The 24,164-nt window shown below is 35.4% G+C and overlaps 1 protein-coding gene across 1 annotated transcript in view; it reads left to right on the top strand.

Annotated features, from left to right (window-relative positions):
• Nucleotides 1-24,164, top strand: part of ANO3 (anoctamin 3) — a 361,962-nt gene that overhangs the window by 240,206 nt on the left and 97,592 nt on the right. Inside the window, exons 10-12 of the mRNA XM_060176666.1 lie at nucleotides 3,914-4,048; nucleotides 17,336-17,432; nucleotides 23,949-24,009. Coding sequence (XP_060032649.1) covers nucleotides 3,914-4,048; nucleotides 17,336-17,432; nucleotides 23,949-24,009 — 293 coding nt within the window. The remainder of the gene's footprint in view (nucleotides 1-3,913; nucleotides 4,049-17,335; nucleotides 17,433-23,948; nucleotides 24,010-24,164) is intronic.

Below are 24,164 nucleotides of genomic sequence, written 5' to 3'. Positions count from 1 at the left end.
GGGCCATTGTGATAAAAACTGCTTGATACTGGAACATGAATAGACACACCAACAAGTAGAACAGAATTGAGTGCCCTATGGGCATCTAATCTTTGGCAAAGGTGCCCAGACTATTAAGTGGGGATAGGGGGTCTCCTAAAAATGGTTTTGGAAAAAAATGGGTTGAAACATGAAGAAGAATGAAACTGAACCACTATATTTCACAAAATTCAAAAGTAAATTCCAAGTTGATCAAGAACTTGGAAGTTAGACCAGAAACTATCTAACACTTAGAATAAAATATTGGCAGAACTCTTTTCTGCAAAAATTTTAAATACATCTTCAATGAAACGAATCCCGTGACAAGGAAGACTAAAATGAAAATAAACCAATGGGACTACATCAAATTAAAAAGCTTCTTCACAGCAAAAGAAACCACTACCCAAACAAAAAGACCCTTCACAGAGTGGGAGATCTTTAAATACCATACATCAGACAAGAGGTTAATAATCAAAATATATAAAGAGGTTGCCAAACTCAACAACAACAAATGACTCTATCCAAAAACGGGGAGAGGGCATGAATATAATATTTACCATAGAAGAGATCCAAAAGGCCAATAAGCATATGAAATATGCTACAAGTCATTGATTTTCAGAGAAATGCTAATAAAGATAACAATGATATAGTACCTCTCTCCTGTGAAAATGTCACACATGAGAAAAGGTAGCAGCAATAAATGCTGTAGTGGTTGTGGGGAGAAAGGAACATTCCTACACTGCTGGTGGGAATGTAAATTGGTCCAACCCCTGTGGAGAGCAGTCTGAAGAACTCTCTGAAGTCTAGAAGTGAACCTACTCTATGATCCTGCAATTCCTATCCTCGGGATATATCCTAAGGAACCAAACATACCTATCCCAAAAGATTTCTGTATACCTATGTTCATAGCAGCACATTTTGTAATAGTCAAAATCTGGAATCAACCCAGATGTCCAACAAAATATTAGTGGCTAAACAAGTTGTGCTATATATACACAATGGAATACTACTTAGCTGTTAAAAATTGTGATTTCAGGTAGATGAGTTTAGGGAGATGAGTTCCAGACCTTGGGATCTCAGAGCTACGGGGCCATATTGGTACACTGTCCTGGGATCTCCTAGTTAGGATTTGTCTCTTGTCTTTGTCTGTGTGAGTCTGTGTACTAACCTTATTTTCACTCTTTAAACTTAAGAATAAATTCTTATACTTCACTTAAAAAATTGGCAATTTCATCTTGGATGGAGCTTGAAGAAATCATGTTAAGTGAGAAGTCAGAAATAGAAGGATGGATATGGTATGAGAGACAGAAATTGAAAAACAAGAACAGAAGGGAAAACACTAAGCAGAACTTGGACTGGATTTGGTGTATTGCACCAAAGTAAAAGACTCTAGGGTGGGTGGTGGGAAGTTTTCAGGTCCTGAAAACATGATGGAAGTGGACCTAGTGGTGGTTGAACTGTTATGTGGAAAACTGGGATGTTATGTATGTACAAACTATAGTATTTACTGTAGACTTAAAACATTAATTCTCCAATAAAGAAAAAAATAATAAAAAAATTTTAAATGACATGACGTAATGTAAACTTTCTGCTGATTATAGAGTGTTAAGTACTAATAGAAATTACCTTCACTGCATGTTATGTTATGTCATTGTTTTGAAATAACTCTGTTGATTATTTAGTGATCTTATAAGAAAGTTAAGATAAATGCCCTAGGTCATAGTTATTGTTTTTTTATATTTATCTTCCCTTTTGTTGCCCTTGTTGTTTATTGTTGTTGTTATTGATATTGTCGTTGTTGGAGAGGACAGAGAAATGGAGAGGAAGAGGAGCAGACAGAGAGGGAGAGAAAAAGACAGACATCTGCAGACCTGCTTCACCACTTGTGAAGCTACCCCCCTGCAGGTAGAGAGCCGAGGGCTGATTTCAGGATCCTTTTTTTTTTATATTTATTTTATTTATTTATTCCCTTTTGTTGCCCTTGTTGTTTTATTGTTGTAGTTATTATTGTTGTTGTCATTGCTGGATAGGACAGAGAGAAATGGAGAGAGGAGGGGAAGACAGAGAGGAGGAGAAGCGACTCCCCTGCAGGTGGGGAGCCTGGGTTCGAACCGGGATCTTTATGCTGGTCCTTGTGCTTTGCGCCACCTGCGCTTAACCTGCTGCGCTACAGCCCGACTCCCTGAAATTAGGATCCTTACACTGGTTCTAGCACTTTGCTCCATGTGTGCTTAACCTGCTGTGCTACTACCCAATTACCTAAAAATGACTCTTAGAAAAGTCTCTTGTGCATGGGCCAGGTGGTGGCACACGTGGTTAAGTACATATGTTACAATGTGCAAGGACCCAGGTTCAAACTCCTGGTCCCCACCTGCATGGGGAAAGCATCACAAGTGGTGAAGTAGGGATACAGGTATCTTTCAGTCTCCCTTTCTATCATCTTTCTGACTTCCTTCCTCTTCATCTGGCTGTCTCTATCCAATAAATAAAAATAGTAATAAAGAAATTAAAAATAAAAGGTTAAAAAAGTCTCTTGCGAAAAAAAAATGACGGAAACATTTTCTTCATAGGAAGAGTTAATAATCACTGTAATATACCCAAATAAACTATGAAATACCAATCTTTAAAATAATCGCTTAAATGAAAATGTTCAAACATGCAGAAAAAAATGACACAAGACTGTAACAATTCTTGTACAAAAGTCAACTCCAAATAGGCCAAAGACTTCAATATTAGACCAGAAACCATAAAATGCATAGAACTGGCAGACCACTTCATTACATTACATTAAACTAAAACCTATGTAGTGTAAGCAGAAATACCACCAAAATAAGCAAGCAAACAAATAAAGACCCTCCTGAGTGGGAGACAATCTTTTTACATCATATACATTAGAGAAAGGGCTAATAACAAAGTATAATTAATGAGCTCACAATACGAAGTAACAAAAAAGAAAACATCCCCATTAAAATAGTAAGAGTGTATGGATAAAAGCTTTGATCCAGATGACCAACAGGCATACAAAATCCAAATAAATATGAGATTCCACTGTGAGAATGGTATACATTAGAAAGGGTAAAAATAACAAGAACTAAATAGGATGTGAAGGAAAAGGAACACATATATTAAGTGACAACATATTGGTGAGTATATATATATATGTATATATATATATATATATATATACATATATATATTAGTTCAACCTCTTTGGAAAATATTTTGGAAGTTCCTCAAAATGTTAGAAATATAATTCAGCTATATAATGAACTCTCCATTACCATAGCTTGGATAGAATTTGAGGCAAATTTGTTAACTGACATAAGCCAGAAAGAGAATGGATATCAAGTGATTACATTTACAGGTGGAACTTTTGAAACAAGGAAAGGCAGTGGATAAAGAAATGGACTCTCAAACATGGTTTCCCAAGTTCAACCTCTGTATCTTATGTACCCAGGAGATGTTCTGGTTTATCTCTGGTTTTTTCTGTGTTTTTCTCTCTCTGTTTCTCTCTCTATGTTCTCTCTCTCTCTCTCTCTCTCTGTTTCTCTCTCTCTGTTTCTCTCTCTGTGTGTGTTTCTCTGTCTCTCTCTCCTCTTTCTCTCTCTCCTCTCTCCTTATTTATTTCCTCTCTCTTTTTTCTGTCTCTCTCATAAATAAGTACATATTTTTAAAAGGAAAAGAGAGAGTAAGGGAAAATATGGTGAAAATTTCACTAGGTGTGTTCTGTTACAGCAAAACCTGGATGGGGAACATTTTAATATACACTAAGTGGAGCTGAGGAAGAACTGGTCTGAGAGTCTCATATATCTATCTGAAATTCTGACTAGGTGACAGAATTATCTTTTAATGTAATGTATATTGCCTTAAGTTAAGAATTTTCTTTCTTATACAGGTTATACTTTGGTGAGAAGATTGGGCTATACTTTGCTTGGCTGGGATGGTATACTGGAATGCTTATTCCTGCAGCCATTGTTGGTTTATGTGTTTTCTTCTATGGAATATTGACAATGAATACAAGTCAAGTAAGGTAAGTTAATCACAGACATTTCTTCTGACTGAGAAGAATCTTCCTGGTAATACTGACTATAAATCCAGTGATGGTACCACAATTTAAGTGTGATTTACTTTTGGTAATGGAGGAGCACAACCATATTCTATTTAGTGTATCACAAGAATATAAAGTTCTAGTTTATATATGAAGTATTAAGTGTGAAAAATCACTCTCCATTTTTAAAGTCCAGCATGTTTATCTGCTGGTCCATACTTGCTGCTATGGCTCATCATGATAGCAGCAAGTATGGACCAGCAGAGAACAAGGAAAATTCATTAGAATGATTTTAAGTAAGTAGATAATCAAGAGACAGACATATTTTTATGTGTGTATGTATATAGTTGTATTACAATATTGCCTATAAACAAAATACTTCCCACAACTGAATTAATTTCCATAATCATCTTCTTTGATTTAGTGTCAATGCTTTATTGTTATTTACAAAAGTCAAAGGAAAATTGGCTAAAAGTAAAGACCTATTTCCAAAAGTGTTTTATATAGATGGGTTTACTTCAGAATTGTGCAAACTCATTACCACTCTAGAAGACAACATCTTCCTGGAAGAACTTCTGCACTGGAAATATCCACCCCTTTTGGAACATATTTCACACCTCTTTTATCCATTTACCTGCTGATGGGTGTAGGTTGTTCCTGTAAGATAACAGTGATAATAATGTTGCAATGAACATATGGATAAATACATCTCTTTGATAGTCCTTCTACAGTTCTGTGAATATAGACATACAGAAGTAGGTTATCTTGTGTATGTGGTAATTTTGTTTTTAGTTTTCTGAGGAATCTCCTTGCTCATTGGTACTACACCGATTCCTATTCTCACCACTAATATGAAATAATTGTCTATTCTCCATATCAAACATCTATTACTGTCTATTATTTTTGATGATAGCTATTCTTAGAGGTGTGAATGATAGCTTATTGTAGTTTTGATTTGCATTTTCATGATAATGAGTGATACTGAACAGCTTTTCATGTACCTGTTGATTTGTGTATCTTTTTTTTAAAATTATTAATTTATTTAAGAAAGGAGACATTAACAAAATCACAGGATGGGGAGGTTACAACTCCACACAATTCCTGCCACCCAATCTCCATATCCCATCCTCTCCCCAATAGCTTTCCCATTCTCTATCCCTCTGGGAGCTTGGACCCAGGGTAGTTGTGGGTTGCAGAAGGTGGGAGGTCTGACTTCTGTAATTGCTTCCCTGCTGAACATGGGCGTTGACTGGTTGATCCATACTCCCAGTCTGCCTCTCTCTTTCCCTAGTAGGGTGTGTCTCTGGGGAAGCGGAGCTCCAGGACATATTGGTGGGGTTGTCAGTCCAGGGAAGTCTGGTTGGCATCATGCTGGCATCTGGAATTATATTGTATCTTTCTTAAGAAAAATGAATACTTAGTTCTTTTGCCTGATTTTACTTTTTAAACTTTTATATATTATTAAATTTCTTTATTTGGTATACAATTGACAGTAAAATACAATAGTTTGTAACATTTCCCAGTTTTCCACATAACAATTCAACCCCTACTCGGTCCTCTTCTGCTATCATGTTTCAGCACCTAAAACTATCACCCTTCACCCCAGAGTGTTTTACTTTGGTGCAATACACCAACTCCTGTCCAATGCTTTGTATTTTCCCCTCTGTTCTTGTTTTTCAACTTCTGCTTATGAGTGAGATCATCCTATATCCATCCTTCTGTTTCTGATTTATCTCACTTAGCATGACTCCTTCAAGCTCCATCCAAAATGAGGGGAAGAAGATAAATTCACCATTTTTAATAGCTGAGTACTATTCCAATAAATATATATTACAACTTTCTCAGTCACTCATCTGTTGTTGGACACTTGGCTTGCTTGCAGGTTTTCCTCTGCTTGATTTTAAATTCAAACTTTTTTGTGTTGTTTATGCTTTTGAGTGTCTTGAACTCCTATATTTTAGATGTTAAATGTTTAGCAGATATATTATCTTCAAATAATTTCCCCCTCCATATAGAGGGAAAAATTGCATTTGCAATTTTGAAATTTGCAATTTGAAATTGCATTTGCATTTTCAAGAGCTTTTTAGCTCTGTGTTGTTAAATTAATTTTTGTGTAATATAGGCATCCATTTTCATTGTTTTGTTGATGAATATTCAGTTTCCCAGCATCATTTATTAAAAAAAAACACTATTCTTTCCCTACTGTATACTAAGTCATTTGTTAAATATTGGCAAAATATATGTAGGTTTATTTCTGGACTCTCTATCAATAGTCCATTGATCCAGGTGTGTGTCTTTATGACAATACCCATTGTGTAGATAGCTATAGTTCTTTAATTTTGTTTGAAATCAATAGGTTGACCCTTTTATCTGTGTTCTTTCTTCTGAACTTGACATCATTTTCACAATTTGATTTTTGTGCATGTTTTAGGATTGATACTTTTTTCTATTTTTATGAAAGTTCCAATGGTATTTTAATAAATATAGCATTAAATATATATGTATATATACACATATATATTCATTCAGCTTTGGATAGTATGTACATTTAGTAATATTAATTTTCATAAGCCACAACTATAAAATATCTCTCCATTGCTGTGTGTCTTCATTATTTTTGTCACTGTATTTATTTATTTATTAATTAGTTTAAAGAAAATCTTGAACCTCTTTGGTTAAATTTATTCTGAAGTATTTTACTCCTTAAGGTTAAATGTGATTATTTTCTTTTTTTATTTATTTTTAATTTTTTTTGATTTAAGAAAGGATTAATTAACAAAACCATAGGGTAGGAGGGGTACAAATCCACACAATTCCCACCGCCCATTCTCCATATCCCACCCCCTCCCCTAATAGCTTTCCCATTCTCTATCCCTCTGGGAGCATGGACCCAGGGTCATTGAGGGTTGCAGAAGGTAGAAGGTCTGGCTTCTGTAATTGCTTCCCCGCTGAACATGGCCGTTGACTGGTCGGTCCATACTCCAGTCTGCCTCTCTCTTTCCCTAATAGGGTGTGTCTCTGGGGAAGCTGAGCTCCAGGACACATTGGTGGGATCTTCAATCCAGGGAAGCCTGGCTAGCATCCTGATGGCATCTGGAACCTGGTGATTGAAAAGAGAGTTAACATACAAAGCCAAACAAATTGTTGAGCAATCATAGACCCAAAGCTTGGGATAGTGGAGAGGAAGTGTTAGGGAGGTACTCACTGCAAACTCTAGTGTACTTCTGCTTTCAGGTATATATTTTGCAGTAGTTTATGGATACGTGTGCACATAAGCTCTCTCTCACAGAAACTGGTGTATATCTAGGTTATGGGACTTTGTTAGGAAGTGAACCACCTGAGATGAAATTAGAGTGTACTATAAAAGGAAAGGTCTCACCAGAGTAATTAAGCTGAAGGGTTGTCATTCCACACGTGAAGTCTCTGGACACAGTCTGAAGTGAAGCATGTTAAGGTGGCAATCATTGCGTTGGTTAGGTTGTGATCGGCGGATGCAATATTATTTGATATGGATTGGGAGAGGCATATGGGAAAGTGGGCCCTATCCAAGGGTTCCAGGACAGGGGGAAGTAGAGGCTCTATAGTGGAGATGTGAGGTTCCTGCTGTCTTAGGGTTCAAAAAGACAATCGATAGTTAATGTTATCATCACATTATTTGGTAATTGGGTTAACTTTGAAAAGTCCTTTGGTTAGGGTTTGTTGTACAGTATCCAGTATCTAGTATATAGCTGTGCTATTGGATGCTTCTGATCTACTTGATCTAGGCTTTTGAGAGAGTCCGCATATCAAATACACTGCCAATATATTAAAAAGATTCAGTTTGTGTTTTGAAAAACTTTAAGACATACAATTGATATCCCCCCTCTCATATTAATTAACTAGTGATTTATATGTCTACACTTTATTAGGAGTGTACATAAACACCATTCCCACCACCAAAAGACTGTGACCCATAGCCTCCCATCCACTCCCACCCCCCACTGGCCCAGCAAGCTGCATGTCTACCCCTCACCACAGGGCTTTTACTTTGGTGCCCTATTTACAATTTGGTCAGGTCCTGCTTTTAGTTTCCCTTTCAGATATTCTTAGTCAATTTCTGTTGATGAGTGGGATCATCCCATACTCATCTTTATCTTTCTGACTTAGCTCACTTAACAAAATTCCTTCTAGCTCTGTCCAAGATGGGTCAGAGAAGGTGGGTTCATTGTTCTTGTTAGCTGTATAGTATTCCATTGTGTATATATACCACAGCTTTCTCAGCCACTCATCTGTTCTTGGGCACCTGGGTTGCTTCCAGGTTTTAGCTATTATGAATTGTGCTGCTATGAACATAGGAGTACACACCTCTTTTTGGTTGGGTGTTATGGAGTCCTTGGGGTATAACCCCAGGAGAGGAATTACTGGCTCATATGGAAGGTCCATGTCTAGCCTTCTGAGAGTTTTCCAGACTACTCTCCACAGAGGCTGTACCAATTTACATTCCCACCAGCAATGTAAAAGGGTTCCTCTGTCCCCACAGCCTCTCCAGCATTTGTTACTGCTGTCCTTTTTGATGTATGCCATTCTTACAGGAGTGAGGTGGTATCTTAGTGTTGTCCTAATTTGCATTTCTCTGACAATCAGTGACCTAGAGCAGTTTTTCATATGTTTGTTAGCCTTTTGGATCTCCTCTGAGGTGAATGTTTTGTTCATATCCTCTGCCCATTTTTGGATGGGGTCATTTGCTTTTTTGGTGCTAAGTTTGCTGAGCTCTTTATATATTTTTGTGATTAGTTTCTTGTCTGATGTCTGGCATGTGAAGATCTTCTCCCATTCTGTGAGGGGTCTCTCTATTTGTTTAATAGTTTCTTTGGCTGTGCAGAAGCTTTTCAATTTGATGTAGTCCCATTGGTTTGTTTCTGCTTTAGTCTTCCTTGCAATTGGGTTTGATTCATCAAAGATTTCCTTGAGGAATAGGTGGGAAAGTGTTTTACCAATGTTTTCCTCTAAGTATTTGATTGTTTCTGGTCTGACATCTAGGTCTTAGATCCATTTGGAGTTGATTTTTGTTTCTGGTGAGATAAAGTGTTTCAATTTCATTCTTCTGCATGTTTCAACCCAGTTTTCCCAGCACCATTTATTGAAGAGAGCCTCCTTTTTCCATTTAATCCTTTGGGCCTCCTTATCAAAGATTAGATGTCCATAGGTGTGGGGATTTATTTCTGGGCTTTCAATTCTGTTCCACTTGTCTGTGTGCCTATTTTTGTTCCAGTACCATTCTGTTTTGATGATGATGACTTTATAATATAGTTTAAGGTCTGGGAGTGTGATGCCTCCATTTCTGTTTCTTTTCTTCAAGATGGTTTTGGCAATTCTAGGTGTTTTCAGGTTCCAGATAAATGATTGTAGTGTTTGTTCTATTCTCTTAATGAAGCTTGGTGGAACTTTGATGGGTATTGCATTAAATTTGTATATGGCTCTGGGGAGAATATTCATTTTGATGATATTCATTCTTCCAATCCATGAGCATGGGATATATTTCCATTTCTTGGTATCAGTTTCTATTTCCTTGAGTAGCAACTCATAGTTTTCAGCATACAAGTCTTTCACTTCTTTGGTCAACTTTATTCCTAGGTATTTGATTGATTTTGCTGAAACAGTAAATGGGAGTGATTTCTGGATGTCTTCTTCTTCAGATTTAGTGTTTGCATAAAGAAATGCCACTGATTTCTGTACATTGATTTTGTAGCCTGATACCTTTCTATATTGCCTAATAACTTCCAGTAATTTTATGCTGGATTCTTTAGGTCTTTCTATGTATACTATCATATCATCTGCAAATAGTGAGAGCTTGACTTCTTCCCTTCCAATCTGTATTCCTTTGATTTCTTTCTCTTGCCTGATTGCTATGGCAAGAACTTCCAATACTATGTTGAAGAGTAAGAGTGACAGTGGACAGCCCTGTCTAGTCCCCGATTTGAGGGGGAATGCTTTTGGCTTCTGTCCATTGAGTATGATGTTGGCTGTAGGTTTGCTATATATAGACTCCACTATTTTGAGGAATTTCCCATCTATTCCCATTTTTTGTAGAGTTTTGAGCATGAATGGGTGTTGGATTTTGTCAAAGGCTTTCTCGGCATCTATTGAGATAATCATGTGGTTTTTGGCTTTGCTTTTATTGATGTGGTGAATGACATTGATTGACTTATGGATGCTGAACCAACCTTGTATTCCTGGGATGAATCCCACTTGGTTATGATGAACAATCTTTTTGATATGTTGCTGTATCCGGTTGGCCAAGATCTTGTTTAATATTTTGGCATCTATGTTCATCAGAGATATTGGTCTGTAGTTTTCCTTTTTTGTTCTGTCCCTATCAGCTTTTGGTATCAGGGTGATGTTGGCTTCATAGAAGGTGGAAGGGAGTATTCCTGTTTCTTCAATCTTATGGAAAAGCTTAAGAAGTATGGGTACTGTTTCCTGAAAGTTCTGTAGAATTCGTTTGTGAAGCTATCTGGTCCAGGACTTTTGTTGTTGGGGAGATTCTTAACATCGGTTTCAATTTCTTTGTCTGTAATTGGTGCATTTAGATTTTGTAGTTCTTCTTTGTTCAGTTTTGGAAGGGCATGTGCTTCTAGGAATTGTTCCATTTCTTCCAGATACTCTAGCGTAGTGGCGTATAATTGTTCATAGAAGTTTTGCAAGATTCTCTGGATTTCTGTGGTGTCAGTTGTGATATCTCCTGCATTGTTTACTATTCTATTAATTTGAGTCTTCTCTCTTTTTTGTTTGGTGAGTCTGGCTAGGGGTTTGTCAATTTTGTTTAATCTTTCAAAGAACCAACATTTGGCTTCATTGATCTTTTGTATGGTTCTTTTATTTCGATGTTATTTATTTCTGCTCTAATTTTAGTGATTTCTGTCCTTCTGGTTGCTTTAGGGATCCTTTGTTCCTCTTCCTCTAAGTCCTTGAGGTGTGCAGTAAGGTTGTTCATTTGAGCTTTTTCTTGGTGTTTTATATGTGATTGTATGGCTATAAGTTTCCCTCTCAGTACTGCTTTAGCTGTGTCCCAAATATTTTGATAGGTTGTGTCTTCATTTTCATTTGTTTCCAGGAACATTTGAATTTCATGCTTGAGTGACTCTCTGACCCAGAGGTTCTTAAGGAGTATGTTGTTTAGTTTCCAAATTCTGTGACTTTTAATAATTTTCTGTTTGTTGTTAAAAGTTAGTTTTACTCCACTGTGGTTTGAGAAGATACTTGGGATGATTTCGATGCTCTTGAATTTATTGATGCTATCTTTGTGGCCTCTTATTTGTAATTTATTGTTAGTGTATAGAAATGTCTCTTATTTGTACTTTATTGTTAGTGTATAGAAATGCATGGTTTTGCACTGTGCAGCATTATCAAATTTAATTAATAGTGTATTCAAGGAGTCTTAGGGTGTTTAAAAATATTTTTGAAGTGAACTGATTAAGACAGAGATTTGTTCTTAGTTGTTATTAAAGTTGATTCCATCAAGAACATACTTACTCAACTTCATGTAGTGTAATAAAACACAACACCTCCACTTCTACAAAGCTGAAAATTAACAAAAACAATGAAAGGAGTAGATTTGTTGTCCTTATTGATTTATATGCCAGTGAAGTCAATGAGACTCCTTTTCTTTAACTGTTTTAGGAGTGTTTTAAAAGGAATTAATGGATTCTTTTCTTCAGTGCTTTATGGTATTACACTACTGCTACTCTGTCATGCTATAATTAAGATCTTGTCAGACTTTCTATTCTAAACCAAGGTAAGAGTCACTATATATCTTCACTTTCAACATTTCTTGAGGCTGAACTTTTCCATTTAAGGTGTTAGACTTGGTTATGTTGTAGGTGTTACCATGGCCAGTGGATAGAAGACAGATGATTTTTATTTTCTGGTCCTTTGTTTTAGTAAGCTCTTTTTTGTGCACATATGTTGAAAAACAGAAAAATATTAAAGCTACAAACTGGTTTCTACCATTTTTATCTTCTCACTTGCTATATTCATGTAAATTAAAGTCATATTTTGGAAAGTATCCTATAGTAATTGTAGAATCATTTAGCAATTGTAGCAATCAAGTTATAGATTATATAGTTTATATATATGTTTTTGTGCATATATATATATATTTACATGTTTTCTATAATCTTATATAACCAAATATGGTGAGATTTGTGCATGGTTTATTATATGTAATAGGAAAATTAAAATTAAAAAGGTGGCAAGAGGACCAGGTTGATGACCCACTGGGTTAAGTGCACATTACCACATGCAAGGACCTGGTTCAAGCCCCTAGTTCCCACTTGCATGGGGAAGGCTTCACAAGTGGTGAACTAGTGCTGCAGGTATCTCTCTGTCTCTCTTTCTCACCTTACTCTTTCAAATTCTCTCTGTCTTATTAAATTAAATAAATAAACATAATAAATCAATCCTTTAGACAGATCATGTAAACCTAATATCAGCTTGATTACAATATTTTACAACTGGGAGAAATTCTAAGCTTCTCAAAGAAGGGACTACAAAAGTTGGATAAGCCAAGAGACTTTAATGATGGTCCTTTGGCCAATTATCACTCCACCTCATCACCTGGGGTTCTAATCAGGAATCCTTTGATACCACTATAGTCACAATAGGCATAGACCTTTAATAGGTCCTCTACCATCACTGGTCAAACTAGAGGTGACAAAGTTGTTATTGATGGAGGAAAATGATTTGACTGAAATAATACACTTAGTGGTCAGTTAAATTCCAAACTTATACATGATAATCATTTGTTTAAATTGTGGTAAGAACACTTAACATGAGATTTACCTGTTTCATAAAAATGAAGTTCAATAGAATTTATATCAACTTGCATAACTAAAACTTTATACCTGAGCAAAAACCCTTGTTTCTAGCAACTATGATGCTGCTCTGTTTTTGTGACCTTAACTCTGCTAGATATCTCATATAAGTGGAGTTGTGCCGTATTTGAGCTTTTGCCACTGATTTCATTTCACTAAGCATCATTATTTATTTATTTCATAATCCAATGTATTTTACTCTAGTTTTATCCATATTGTTGTACATTTTACTTACCACATTTTTATCCTTTATCTGTAGATGTACTGTAGTTTATTCCCTGATCTTGATTACTTTTAATAATGCTGGATTGATGATAGGAGTGCAAATATTTCTTCAAACTCCTGGTTTCAGTTCTTTTAGATATGTGCCTAGAAGTGGGTTACATGGTAGGTCCCCCTCCTTTTTCTTTTTTTTTAACATTCTTATTTTCCATAATAATCATTATCTTATCACCTCACCAAAACTGTACAAGTATCTCACTTTCCCCACATACTTGTTAAATCTTATGTTTTTATATACCATTCCTAGTAAATGTGAAGTAATATCTTGTTAATAATTTTGTTTTTATTTTCTACTGATTGTATCTAATTATAAACTCCATGCTTTGTCCATACCTCCAATCTGGGACCTCTTAAATATTATTTTACATTTCCCTAAAGTATTTGTCACTAGGCATCTTATTATGTGCATTGTTATATTAACAAGACTAAAAGAAACAAAACAAAAACAAAAGGAAACAAAAACCTTGGGCTAGATCTATACATTTACCCCCAAATAGACAAATCTATACATTTACCCGCAAACAGACAATTAACTCCCTCCTCTTAAATTTTTGGCCATCATTAAAATCAACTGTTTTTGTATATTCCTGTATAAGTACCACGTGCTAACCGATTGCACCACTGGAGCGCCTGTTTTTGTATATTCCTAACAATATGCAAGAAACAAAGGAAAACATCAATCCTGGTTGTAACTTACATTGCCAGACTTTGCAAAAAGATTTTAAAAATATTCTGGGAACTCTCCCTCCCCCTAGTGGTTGAGTCAAGTCAAAGAATTTTGTGGAAGACAAAACTCTTATTTCAATGGTCAGAAATAAATCAATAACAATAAAAAATAAATAAACCTTCAGACATATGGGCAACATAATTTATAATAAAACATATATGAGCAAATATGAAGAGAAAAAAGAAATTGTTTTTAACTTTTTTATGTTATATGTCAAGTTAAATTTTGGTTAACTTTCAGGAAATGAGATTCTAATGATTGTAGATTTTAAAATTAGATTTAATCTAAGTCTTTAGACTTGATCTGATTTGTGATTTTGTTTTACCACTTGGAAATGGTAATTGTACATTGACTTTATACTAGACAGATCAACTTAATAAATTTTTAGAACAGAATTTCTTTTTTTTTTCCCGTATTCTTTTTTTTTATTTCTTTATTGGGGAATTAATGTTTTACATTCAACAATAAATACAATAGTTTGTACATGGATAACATTCCCCAGTTTCCCATATAACAATACAATCCCCACTATGTCATTTATCATCCTTCATGGACCTGTATTCTCCCCACCCACCCACTCCCACCCCAGAGTCTTTTACTTTGGTGCGATATGCCAATTACATTTCAGGTTCTACTTGTGTTTTCGTTTTCTGATCTTGTTTTTCAACTCCTGCCTGAGAGTGAGATCATCCCATATTCATCCTTCTGTTTCTGATTTATTTCACATAACATGAATTTTTCAAGGTCCATCCAAGATCGGCTGAAAACGGTGAAGTCACCATTTTTTATAACTGAGTAGTATTCCATTATGTATATATACCACAACTTGCTCAGCCACTCATCTGTTGTTGGACACCTGGGTTGCTTCCAGGTTTTGGCTATTACAAATTGTGCTGCCAAGAACATATGTGTACACAGATCTTTTTGGATGGATGTGTTGGGTTCCTTAGGATATGTCCCCAGGAGAGAAATTGCAGGGTGTAGGGTAGGTCCATTTCTAGCTTTCGGAGAGTTCTCCAGACTGTTCTCCACAGAGGTTGCACCAATTGACATTCCCACCAACAGTGTAGGAGGGTTCCTTTGACCCCACACCCTCTCCAGCATTTGCTACTGTTACCTTTTCTGATGTATGACATTCTCACAGGAGTGAAGTGATATCTCATTGTTGTCTTTATTTGCATTTCTCTGACAATCAGAGACTTGGAGCATTTTTTCATATGTTTCTCGGCCTTTTGGATCTCTTCTGTGGTGAATATTCTGTCCAAGTCCTCCCCCTATTTTTGGATGGTGTTATTTGTTGTCTTGTTGTTGAGTCTGGCAAGCTCTTTATGTATGTTGGTTATTAAACTCTTATCTGATGTATGGCATGTAAAGATCTTCTCTCATTCTGTGAGGGGTCTCTTGGTTTGGGTAGTGGTTTCTTTTGCTGTGAAGAAGCTTTTTAATTTGATGTAGTCCCATAGGTTTATGCTTGCCTTAGTCTTCTTTGTAATTGGATTCGTTTCATTGAAAATGTCTTTAAAATTTATGCGGGAAAGAGTTCTTCCAATATTTTCCTCTAAGTATCTGATAGTTTCTGGTCTAACATCCAAGTCCTTGATCCACTTGGAATTTACTTTTGTATTTGGTGAAATACAGTGATTCAGTTTCATTCTTCTGCATGTTTCAACCCATTGTTTCCAACACCATTTGTTGAAGAGACTCTGCTTTCCCCATTTAATAGTCTGGACATCTTTGTCAAAGATTAGATGTCCATAGGTGTGGGGCCTCATTTCTGGGCTCTCAATTCTATTCCACTGGTCAATGTGTCTATTCATTAGAACAGAATTTCAATGCAGTTCACATTGTTATTCTTAAAACACAATAAAGTATGATAGTAAGTTTTAACAAATATCTTTTTAAAAGTGCATTCATTCTTCTTATTCTTGCTCTTTAGCCATATTAATAAGATGAAATATAATCTTCTCTTCAGTTGTACCTGCTTCATCCTACTCCAGATAGACATTTGGAATCTAGATGTAGGTAAACATAAGAGAATTATAGTATATATGCAGCCAGGCATCATGTGGGAGATGTCATATCACTGGAGAAAGTTCTAGTATTATAGTAACTCCCCCCCATATCTCTATAATAATGGCAAAATAAATGAATGAATGAATGAATGAATGTTTTTCAAAGACTGAAATGGCACTTGTTCTAGGCCCCAGCTCTATAATAAGTAAGTTTATAAGTACATAAAAGTTCCATTTTGAAACAATGCAGCCCTCTTTTTAAAATGTCATAGTTTATGGAGAACTAGATTTAGAATTTGAAAAAACTAAGCTCAGAAGTACCTTTTCTGAGCTGTAAGACATCAGCAAATCACTTAACAACAGTTTACTCTCAGTTGGGAAGCTAGTAACAATTGCAGAAGACAGCAGTGAGGACTAGTCTTTATTGCCAGTTGTGGAGTTCATAACATATGCAGGAGAGCACAGTGAGAATGAAGTTTAATGGACATGAGCCCATCTTTTAGGACTTATTTTGACTTTGGTTTGAGATTATGTAGATCTATCTAGCATTTAATGCATCTATTACCTATTAATTTGTTACCACAGGGTTTCACATCTGAGTAATTCCACCTCTCTTGGCAGGTTGTTTTTTTTCCTTTTTCAACATAAAGGTGAGAGGCAGAAAAGGAGAAACAGGTATTGAGGAGAAGCATCACAGCACCACTCCACAGCTCTTGAAATCTTGCCCTTTACAAGGTGTTCTCTTCTCATGGCTAGGAACTTTAATATGGTATTTGAATATGGTAAAGTGTGTACTCTGCTGGATGAGCTATAGCCTGTTCTTCATACACTCTTTACAACAGCAAATTTTGCTTTAAAAAAACACCAGCTAACTCTCACATTTTAACCACTCTTCAAATTACTTTTAGTATTTCCAGAGAAGTTTTAGTTTAAAATAATTCACTTAAGTTTTATAAGAAGTGTCACAAACTCTCAGGCTGTGACTTTTTGAGAAATTGTTAATTCATGTCTTATTGCTGTGTCAAATTCATCTATGATATACACTCAATTTATTTTAACGGCAATGGATGTAAAATTGAAGATACAAATGCCCTCTCTTCTTTTAGCATATCTAAATGATAAACAGTATGACATATCTTTGTGATGCTGCAAAAAGACAAAACCAGATTTTTCAACTTCCAATGCAAATGATGCATCAATTTGACTGTAGCAGGGGTTATGAAGATGTATGTGTGATGGTTGCTGCTCATTTTGGTGATTCCAAGGCAGGGGAAGGATCAGAATAGTCTACTTTTCCTTTCTACTTTCCTACTTCCTACTGAATTGGTCACAGAGGCCAAGATCCTACTTCAAAAATGGAGTTTCATGCTTTCCTTGTCTTCTTTTATATCTCTAGCCAAGAAATTTGTAAGGCCACAGAAGTCTTCATGTGTCCGCTGTGCGATAAGAACTGCTCACTTCAGAGACTCAACGACAGTTGCATCTATGCTAAGGTGGGTGTACCTCTCATGTGTTCTCCCTGAGCTCAACTTATTTCAAGAAGCATATAGTAAAAGAGCTCTAAAAAAGTATTTTTTTTTACCAACATGTAATGATCCCAGGAATTTCAACATCAATATTATTAACAACTGAGTAAAATATAACTCTAAAGCAATTATGAACTCAGTATACTTTTATTTTAATATATTTGCCTAATTTTATTTTTGTCACTAATCATTGCCATTCAGTTTTCCCCTGGAATGACCCCCCTCCATATATGTATATTACAGGGTTAGATGTCTACACTATGGCTCCTGCAGCCACTTTTTTTTTTCAATTTTTTTTTTTGATAGGTCAGAGTGGAATTGAGGGGAGGAAGACAGAGAGGGAAAGAGAAAGATAGACACCTGCAGACTTTTTTTTACCCCTTGTGAAGTGACCCGTCCCCCAAGTGAGGTGTTGGGGGATCGAACTAAATCTTGAACTGGTCCTTGTGCTTCATACTATTTGCGATTAACCTGATTTGTCATCACCTGGACATTTTCAAGGAGAATTTTTTAATTGTAAATACTTCTATTAAATTGAAATATCATACCAAAATTCTAAAATTTCTCAAAGAACTAGAATCACATAATGGTTTTGAAACTCTTGAAACCCAGACCATTTCCTAGAGCAACTTAAACAAACAACAGATGTTGGAGAAATTAGGGGCAGAGGTAAAAAAAAAAAACCTTCTACAGTGCTTTTGGAGATGTAAATTGGTCCAATTCCTGTAGAAAGTAGTTCCTTTCTTGAGGATATTTCTCAAGGAAATAAACACATCCAAAGAGATCTGTGTTCATCTATGTTTACAGCAGCACAATTTGTAGTGGCCCAAACTTAGAAACAACCTAGGTGTCTAAAAGCAGATGAGTGACTAAGAATATGTGGTATATATATACTCAATGGAATACTATTCCCCTACTAAGAATGATGAATTCACCTTCTTAACTTCATTTTGGATGAAGTTGAAGGGATCATGTTAAGTAGGAAAAGCCAAAAAGTGAAGGAAGACTATGAATGATCTCATTCATGGGCAGAATTTAAGAAATAAGAACAGAAAGGAGAAACAAAAATAAAACTTGGGTTGGGTGTGGGATAGTACATGAAAGCAAAGGGCTCTGGGGAGGGAGAGCATAAAGATAGGCAAGGAAACAGGGCTTTTGAGGTCTTGGTGTATGATAGTAGAAAAAGACCTAAGCAAGGGTTGATAGATACGGAGAGAGAGAGAAAGACACCTGCAAAACTGCTTCACCACTTGCAAAAATTTTCCCCTGCAGGTGGGGACCAAGGGTTGAATATATAACTTATATTCATCTTCTATAATAAATAATGAATATATAACTTATATTCATATTCTATAATAAGACGAAATATATATAATATATAAAATATATAATATATATAATATATAACTTATATTCATCTTCTATAATAAGATGAAACAGTAGACTTGGGTATGGAAAAAGGTACTTGTAGTTTAACTCCTAAAACATACCTGTTTAATTATTCTGGATATGCCTTAAAGATGTCTACATTAGGGGAATATTTTCTCAAAAAATTATTTGTAAAACTTAAGTGTATAAAAGTCATTATATATATATATGTACTCTTTCAGCATATGCATGAAAATAATATATATTTGGAACACCACAAATACCATATTTATATTATTTTTATTTCTATGTGAATAAGTCTGATGAAGCATATTGGCATTATCTGAATGTCAAAATAAATATACATGTATAGCAAAGTAGTAAAGTAAGAGAGTGATTTAAAAAATGCCAATTCTTGGGGCCAGCCAGTGGTGCACCTAGTTAAGCATACATATTACATTACAGAAGGACCTGGGTTCATGCCCCTGGTCCCTACCTGCAGGGGGAAAGCTGCATGAGTGGTACAACAGGGCTGCAGGTTTTTCTCTGTCTCTTTTATTCTATCTACCCTCCCCTCTAAATTTTTCTCTGTCTCTGTCCAATAATAAATAAATAAAAATATTTTAAAAACTTTTAAAATGGTAAATCATATGGACTTTTTTCCTTCTGTAGTAATTTTTTTTTCCTACCTTCCCTCAGCATACAGGGGTAAGTGTGGCTCAGAAAGAGTTAATAGCAATTGTAACAAAGGTGGATATTGGGTTCCAGAGTAGAATATTGCCCTTTGGAAACAAATTCCACTAAGATAAAATATTTAATATGTCTTGTATTTGTTTCTATGATGAATATTAAATATATATATTTGTTTTAATCAAAACTCAGAATCATTCTTCATGAGTTAGAAATAAACATTTTTATTTCAGGGGCCTGGTGGTGAACCTGGTTGAACATATATGTTACAGTGGACAAGGAGCCAGGTTTCCTACATAATCAATGACAAGTAACAAAAAATTAAATCTGTGTAATGTAATTATTCTCAATAATTTCAGTAATATTCTTTCATGGAAAAAATGGCCCTATGGTAGGATCAATATTATATTTAAGTGCATAATATTTTATTTATTATTTTATTCTCAATATTAATATTTTTTAAATTACCAGTATTATACTATTTTTGCAAGTTTTATTTTTACAATCATTTAAAGACACTTGACAAGGCACCATCAATCTGTATTATGCTGGAGATATTTATTTAAAATGAAATTATTAGATAAAAGGCTTCTGCATTGACTTTTCATATAATTTCATATGATTTAAAATGTTTCAACCTTTGTAATTACTCCTATTCTTAATAGTTATTAGTTTCTGAAAATGTTTTCACTTGTTCAACGAACATTTAATCAATACCTAGCATAAGCCTCAGGCTGTTTACTGATTCTGGACTACAACAGAAATGAGAATGGAATAGAGCATGTTTCTTTAATTTACAAGAGTGGTTTAAGAGTACTCATCAGGAGCAGGATGGTGGTGCACTTGGTAGAGTACACACATTATTATGCACAATGACTGGGGTTCTAGTCCTTGGTCCCCACCTGTAGGGGGTGCTTCACAAACACTGGAACTCTGAAGCAGTGCTGCAGATGTCTCTAGTGCTTGTGCTCGTGCTCTTTCATATTCTATTATATCAAAAGGAAAAAGAAAAATAGCCATGAACATGGTGGAGTTCACTATGATTCCATGACTTTCATCTAGGACATTTATTAAAAAGCAAGTTCTTGGACCCATATTCTAAATTCAGAATCAGTTGGTCAGGGATCAAACGTAGATATCTGCATATTAAAGAAAAATGTTGTCAAATGAGGGGCAGGGCCCTGGCCCACCTGGTTAAGCACACATAATACTACTTCTGCACAAGCATCCACGTTGGAGCCTGTCATCTCCACCTGCATCAGGGATGCTTTGCAAATGGTGAAGTAGGTCTACAGGTGTCTTTCTCTTTTCCTTTCTACCTCCCCTGTCTCTTTCTGTCCTATCGAATAAAATGGGAAAAATAACAACAGAGGAAAAAGATGACTACCAGGAGAGGTAGATTCATAGTATGGACACCGAACCCTAATGACAACTATGGAGGCAAAAAAAAAAAAAAAGCTTCAGATGATTCTGATCTTTGGATTGCATTTGTAAAGGGCAGTGCCTTAACCAAGTCACTGGTGGGGTCAAGGGTAGGTAGACAGGCAGAGTAAGTCCCTGTTTCATGAAGGCTTTATAATTGTCCAAGGGAATATGGCTGGTTCTACCAATTTATCTTGTTGGAGTATTAAAAACTGAGGAAGGAGTTCATCTTAGGCATAATGTCCAATTTCTTGTCCCCTAGACTCCCATAATAGTTTGCCTGCAGGGTTGAATCTGATCAAATGATACCGTATTCTCTCTAGCCCAAAGAGAACATAATGTTATACAAATGGTAATTTATAGACCTTTATGTTTTTCTGAACCCATAAGATAATTTAAGAGACCTATCAATTACTTTTGGGACAGCATGGATTTTAAGTTTCATATGTAACGAAAATCTTACCACCCTAGACAATAATCAGATTTATTGATTTTTATTGTTGTTGTTTGGTTTTTGCCATACATATCTCTGCAGGAGAAATGCTATGTCAAAGAAAATGGAGAATTAGTGCTTAAAATAACTTTACTTGAGATTTAATTTCTCTATCTATTACCATACTCAACAATGTTAAAATGAAGCCCATAGTACCTTATATTATAAGCACAAGCTTCTAATTCTCACTCTGGCCTTAACATGCCACACGTAAAAACTTAGTAGATCTAGTACAATGATTGTTTTTACATCCCTTCTCAGGGCAACTTTCGAAGTCAACCCTAAATCCCATTCTAGCTTTATTAACTGTTACCCCACATAAAACAATGATTTGTGATTGTGTTTCTTAAAAATTTAATATTTAAATATGTTGAGTTAGGGGGTGGGCAGTGGCAAAAACCAGTAAAGCTCACAAGTTACCTTGTGCAAGGCTGCAGGTATCCTCCTTTTGTTCTCCCTCTTTTGCCCTATTTCTGTCTCTATATTAATTTTTTTGAAAGAAGGAAAGGAAAATAAAGAAAAGTGACTGCTGGGAGATGTGAATTTGTCGTGAAAGAACCAAGCCCCAGCAATAACTCTGAACCTTGGTGGAAAGAAACAAACTTTGTAAGATTTGTAGACAAATGAAGCAAGGGAAAGAAAAATAGTTCAAAGCATTTTTAACGGAAAATATTCCATGAAGTCTGACAAACCATGTGTATTCAAAATAAAAAGCATTTTGAAGTTTGATTTATTTTTTATTTGTTATATCCAGGGTTTTCACTGGGGCACAGTGCCTGCACCATGAATCCACTGCTCCTGGTGGCCATTTTTTTTTTCATTTTGTTGCTGTTGTTGTTGGATAGGACAGAGAGAGAGAAATTGAGAGAGAAGGGGAAGATAGAGAAGGAGAGAGAAAGACACCTGCAGACCTGTTTCACCTCTTGTGAAGCAACCCCCTGCAGGTGGGGATTAGGGGACTCCAACTGGGAGTCCTTGCACTGGTCCTTGCAATTGCACTTAACCCTGTGCAACTCCAACCAGCCCCCAGTAGTTTGATTTTTTTTTTTTATACTGCCACTCTTCTAGTAGTATAACTGTGCTGAGGTAGGGATGAAATATTATTTGATCACCTTTAAATGTGCATTTGTGAAATCTCTGTTCTGACACTCTTTGGAGGTTGTTTCCTGTACTAGGTTAATAAAGAAAAGAGACAGCTGTTTGACTGTAAGGCAGCAGCAGGTATCTCTGTGGGATGCTTTTGGAAACAAGAAGTTGGGCTCCCCTGCTGTGTGTAATTTTATGAGCTCTGTGGGATTATTTAATCATTTGTCCTTTTCTTTTCTCCTCATAATATGTACTGCTGAGTGCTGAGAAATCCAGCTCTAAAATTTGTACAGATCACAAGCTTTACGAATCAGAGAAATTTAGAGCCATTTAGGGCATCTCATACCTATTCAAAAAATTTTTTTTTGATAATTTGTCTAATGATATTTTAATTATGCTAAATTACAGGAAAATATATACTCTCTTACTCTCTTTTGCAGGTTGTTTTGCAGCACTGTGTTCCAGAGGTTATAATCAAAATACTCATTAGTGTTGTTTAATCCCCCCCAATTGAGTAGTAGCCTCTAGAATGCAGTGAACAAAGACACCATTCTATTCCTACTTCCTTTACAATTTGATTTTGCCTGAAGTGGCCTCTTTTGCCCACTAAGATTGTTCTCCTAGTTCTCCGTAGTTTCTATGCTATTTATGCGGCTGCAAAAATCATCTTATTTCCTTGATTGTAGTGGCTTAATCCCCCTTACTAACCTAAGTATAATGAGGATACTAGGGAAATGAAAAGAAGCAAAGGTGAGCTGAATTTACACTTTATTAAATTCAAGAAGTACTGAAAACCTGAAATTTTATTTAATGTTATAAAATAACTGTACATTTATCTTTATAAAATATTAGGCAATATCTGATTTAAAAACACTTGAACTGTAACCTAAATGACCAATGATTTCTGAAACCTGTTAGAAAGAACTTTATTATTCTCTACAACCACTTTTGAAAGCCATGGTGCATTCTGAAAGACATCAAGGTGATACTTGTTTCATTAAATGTATGGGCTCATCATCAGAACTGTGCATATTATGTGCATATTATGATTAATACAATTCTGGACAATTTGCTAACAGGAAGTGCGATTATACATACCTCAACTGAAAAGCTGTAGCTTACACTAAAACTTCAATATCACCCCCAAGGAGCTAGAACCACTTTTAAGAAAAACAACAGTGGAATCCAAATGCAATCAAAAGGGAAAAAGAAAGGAAAAGAAAAATGCTACTTCCACACCTCTTACCTTGATTAAATTACATGAAATAGTTGTATGAGGCATGCAATATCATCTTCCATATTTATGTTTTTAAATAATATAATTTTATTGAGTGAAAAAAATCCCAATTCCTAAATGCAAGCAGTAACCACTGCATTCTAATAACCAGAAGTGTGACAAATATTTTTATTTGTTTTCTATTAAGGTGACATATTTGTTTGATAATGGAGGGACAGTCTTCTTTGCTATTTTTATGGCAATATGGGGTAAGTATGTTACTTTCATTTCCTACTCCCTAGCTCTTATTTTCTGAATCTGTTATTGAATTTATATTATACACGTACATAAACAAACATACACACACAATATACCAATTAAAAATAGTCTCTCACTTTATTATTTATTTGCCTTGTTAACATAT

The sequence above is a fragment of the Erinaceus europaeus genome, chromosome 17 (assembly GCF_950295315.1).
Source record: "Erinaceus europaeus chromosome 17, mEriEur2.1, whole genome shotgun sequence".
Classification (NCBI taxonomy): Eukaryota; Metazoa; Chordata; class Mammalia; order Eulipotyphla; family Erinaceidae; genus Erinaceus; species Erinaceus europaeus.
This window is presented reverse-complemented; position numbering and strand designations above follow the sequence as displayed.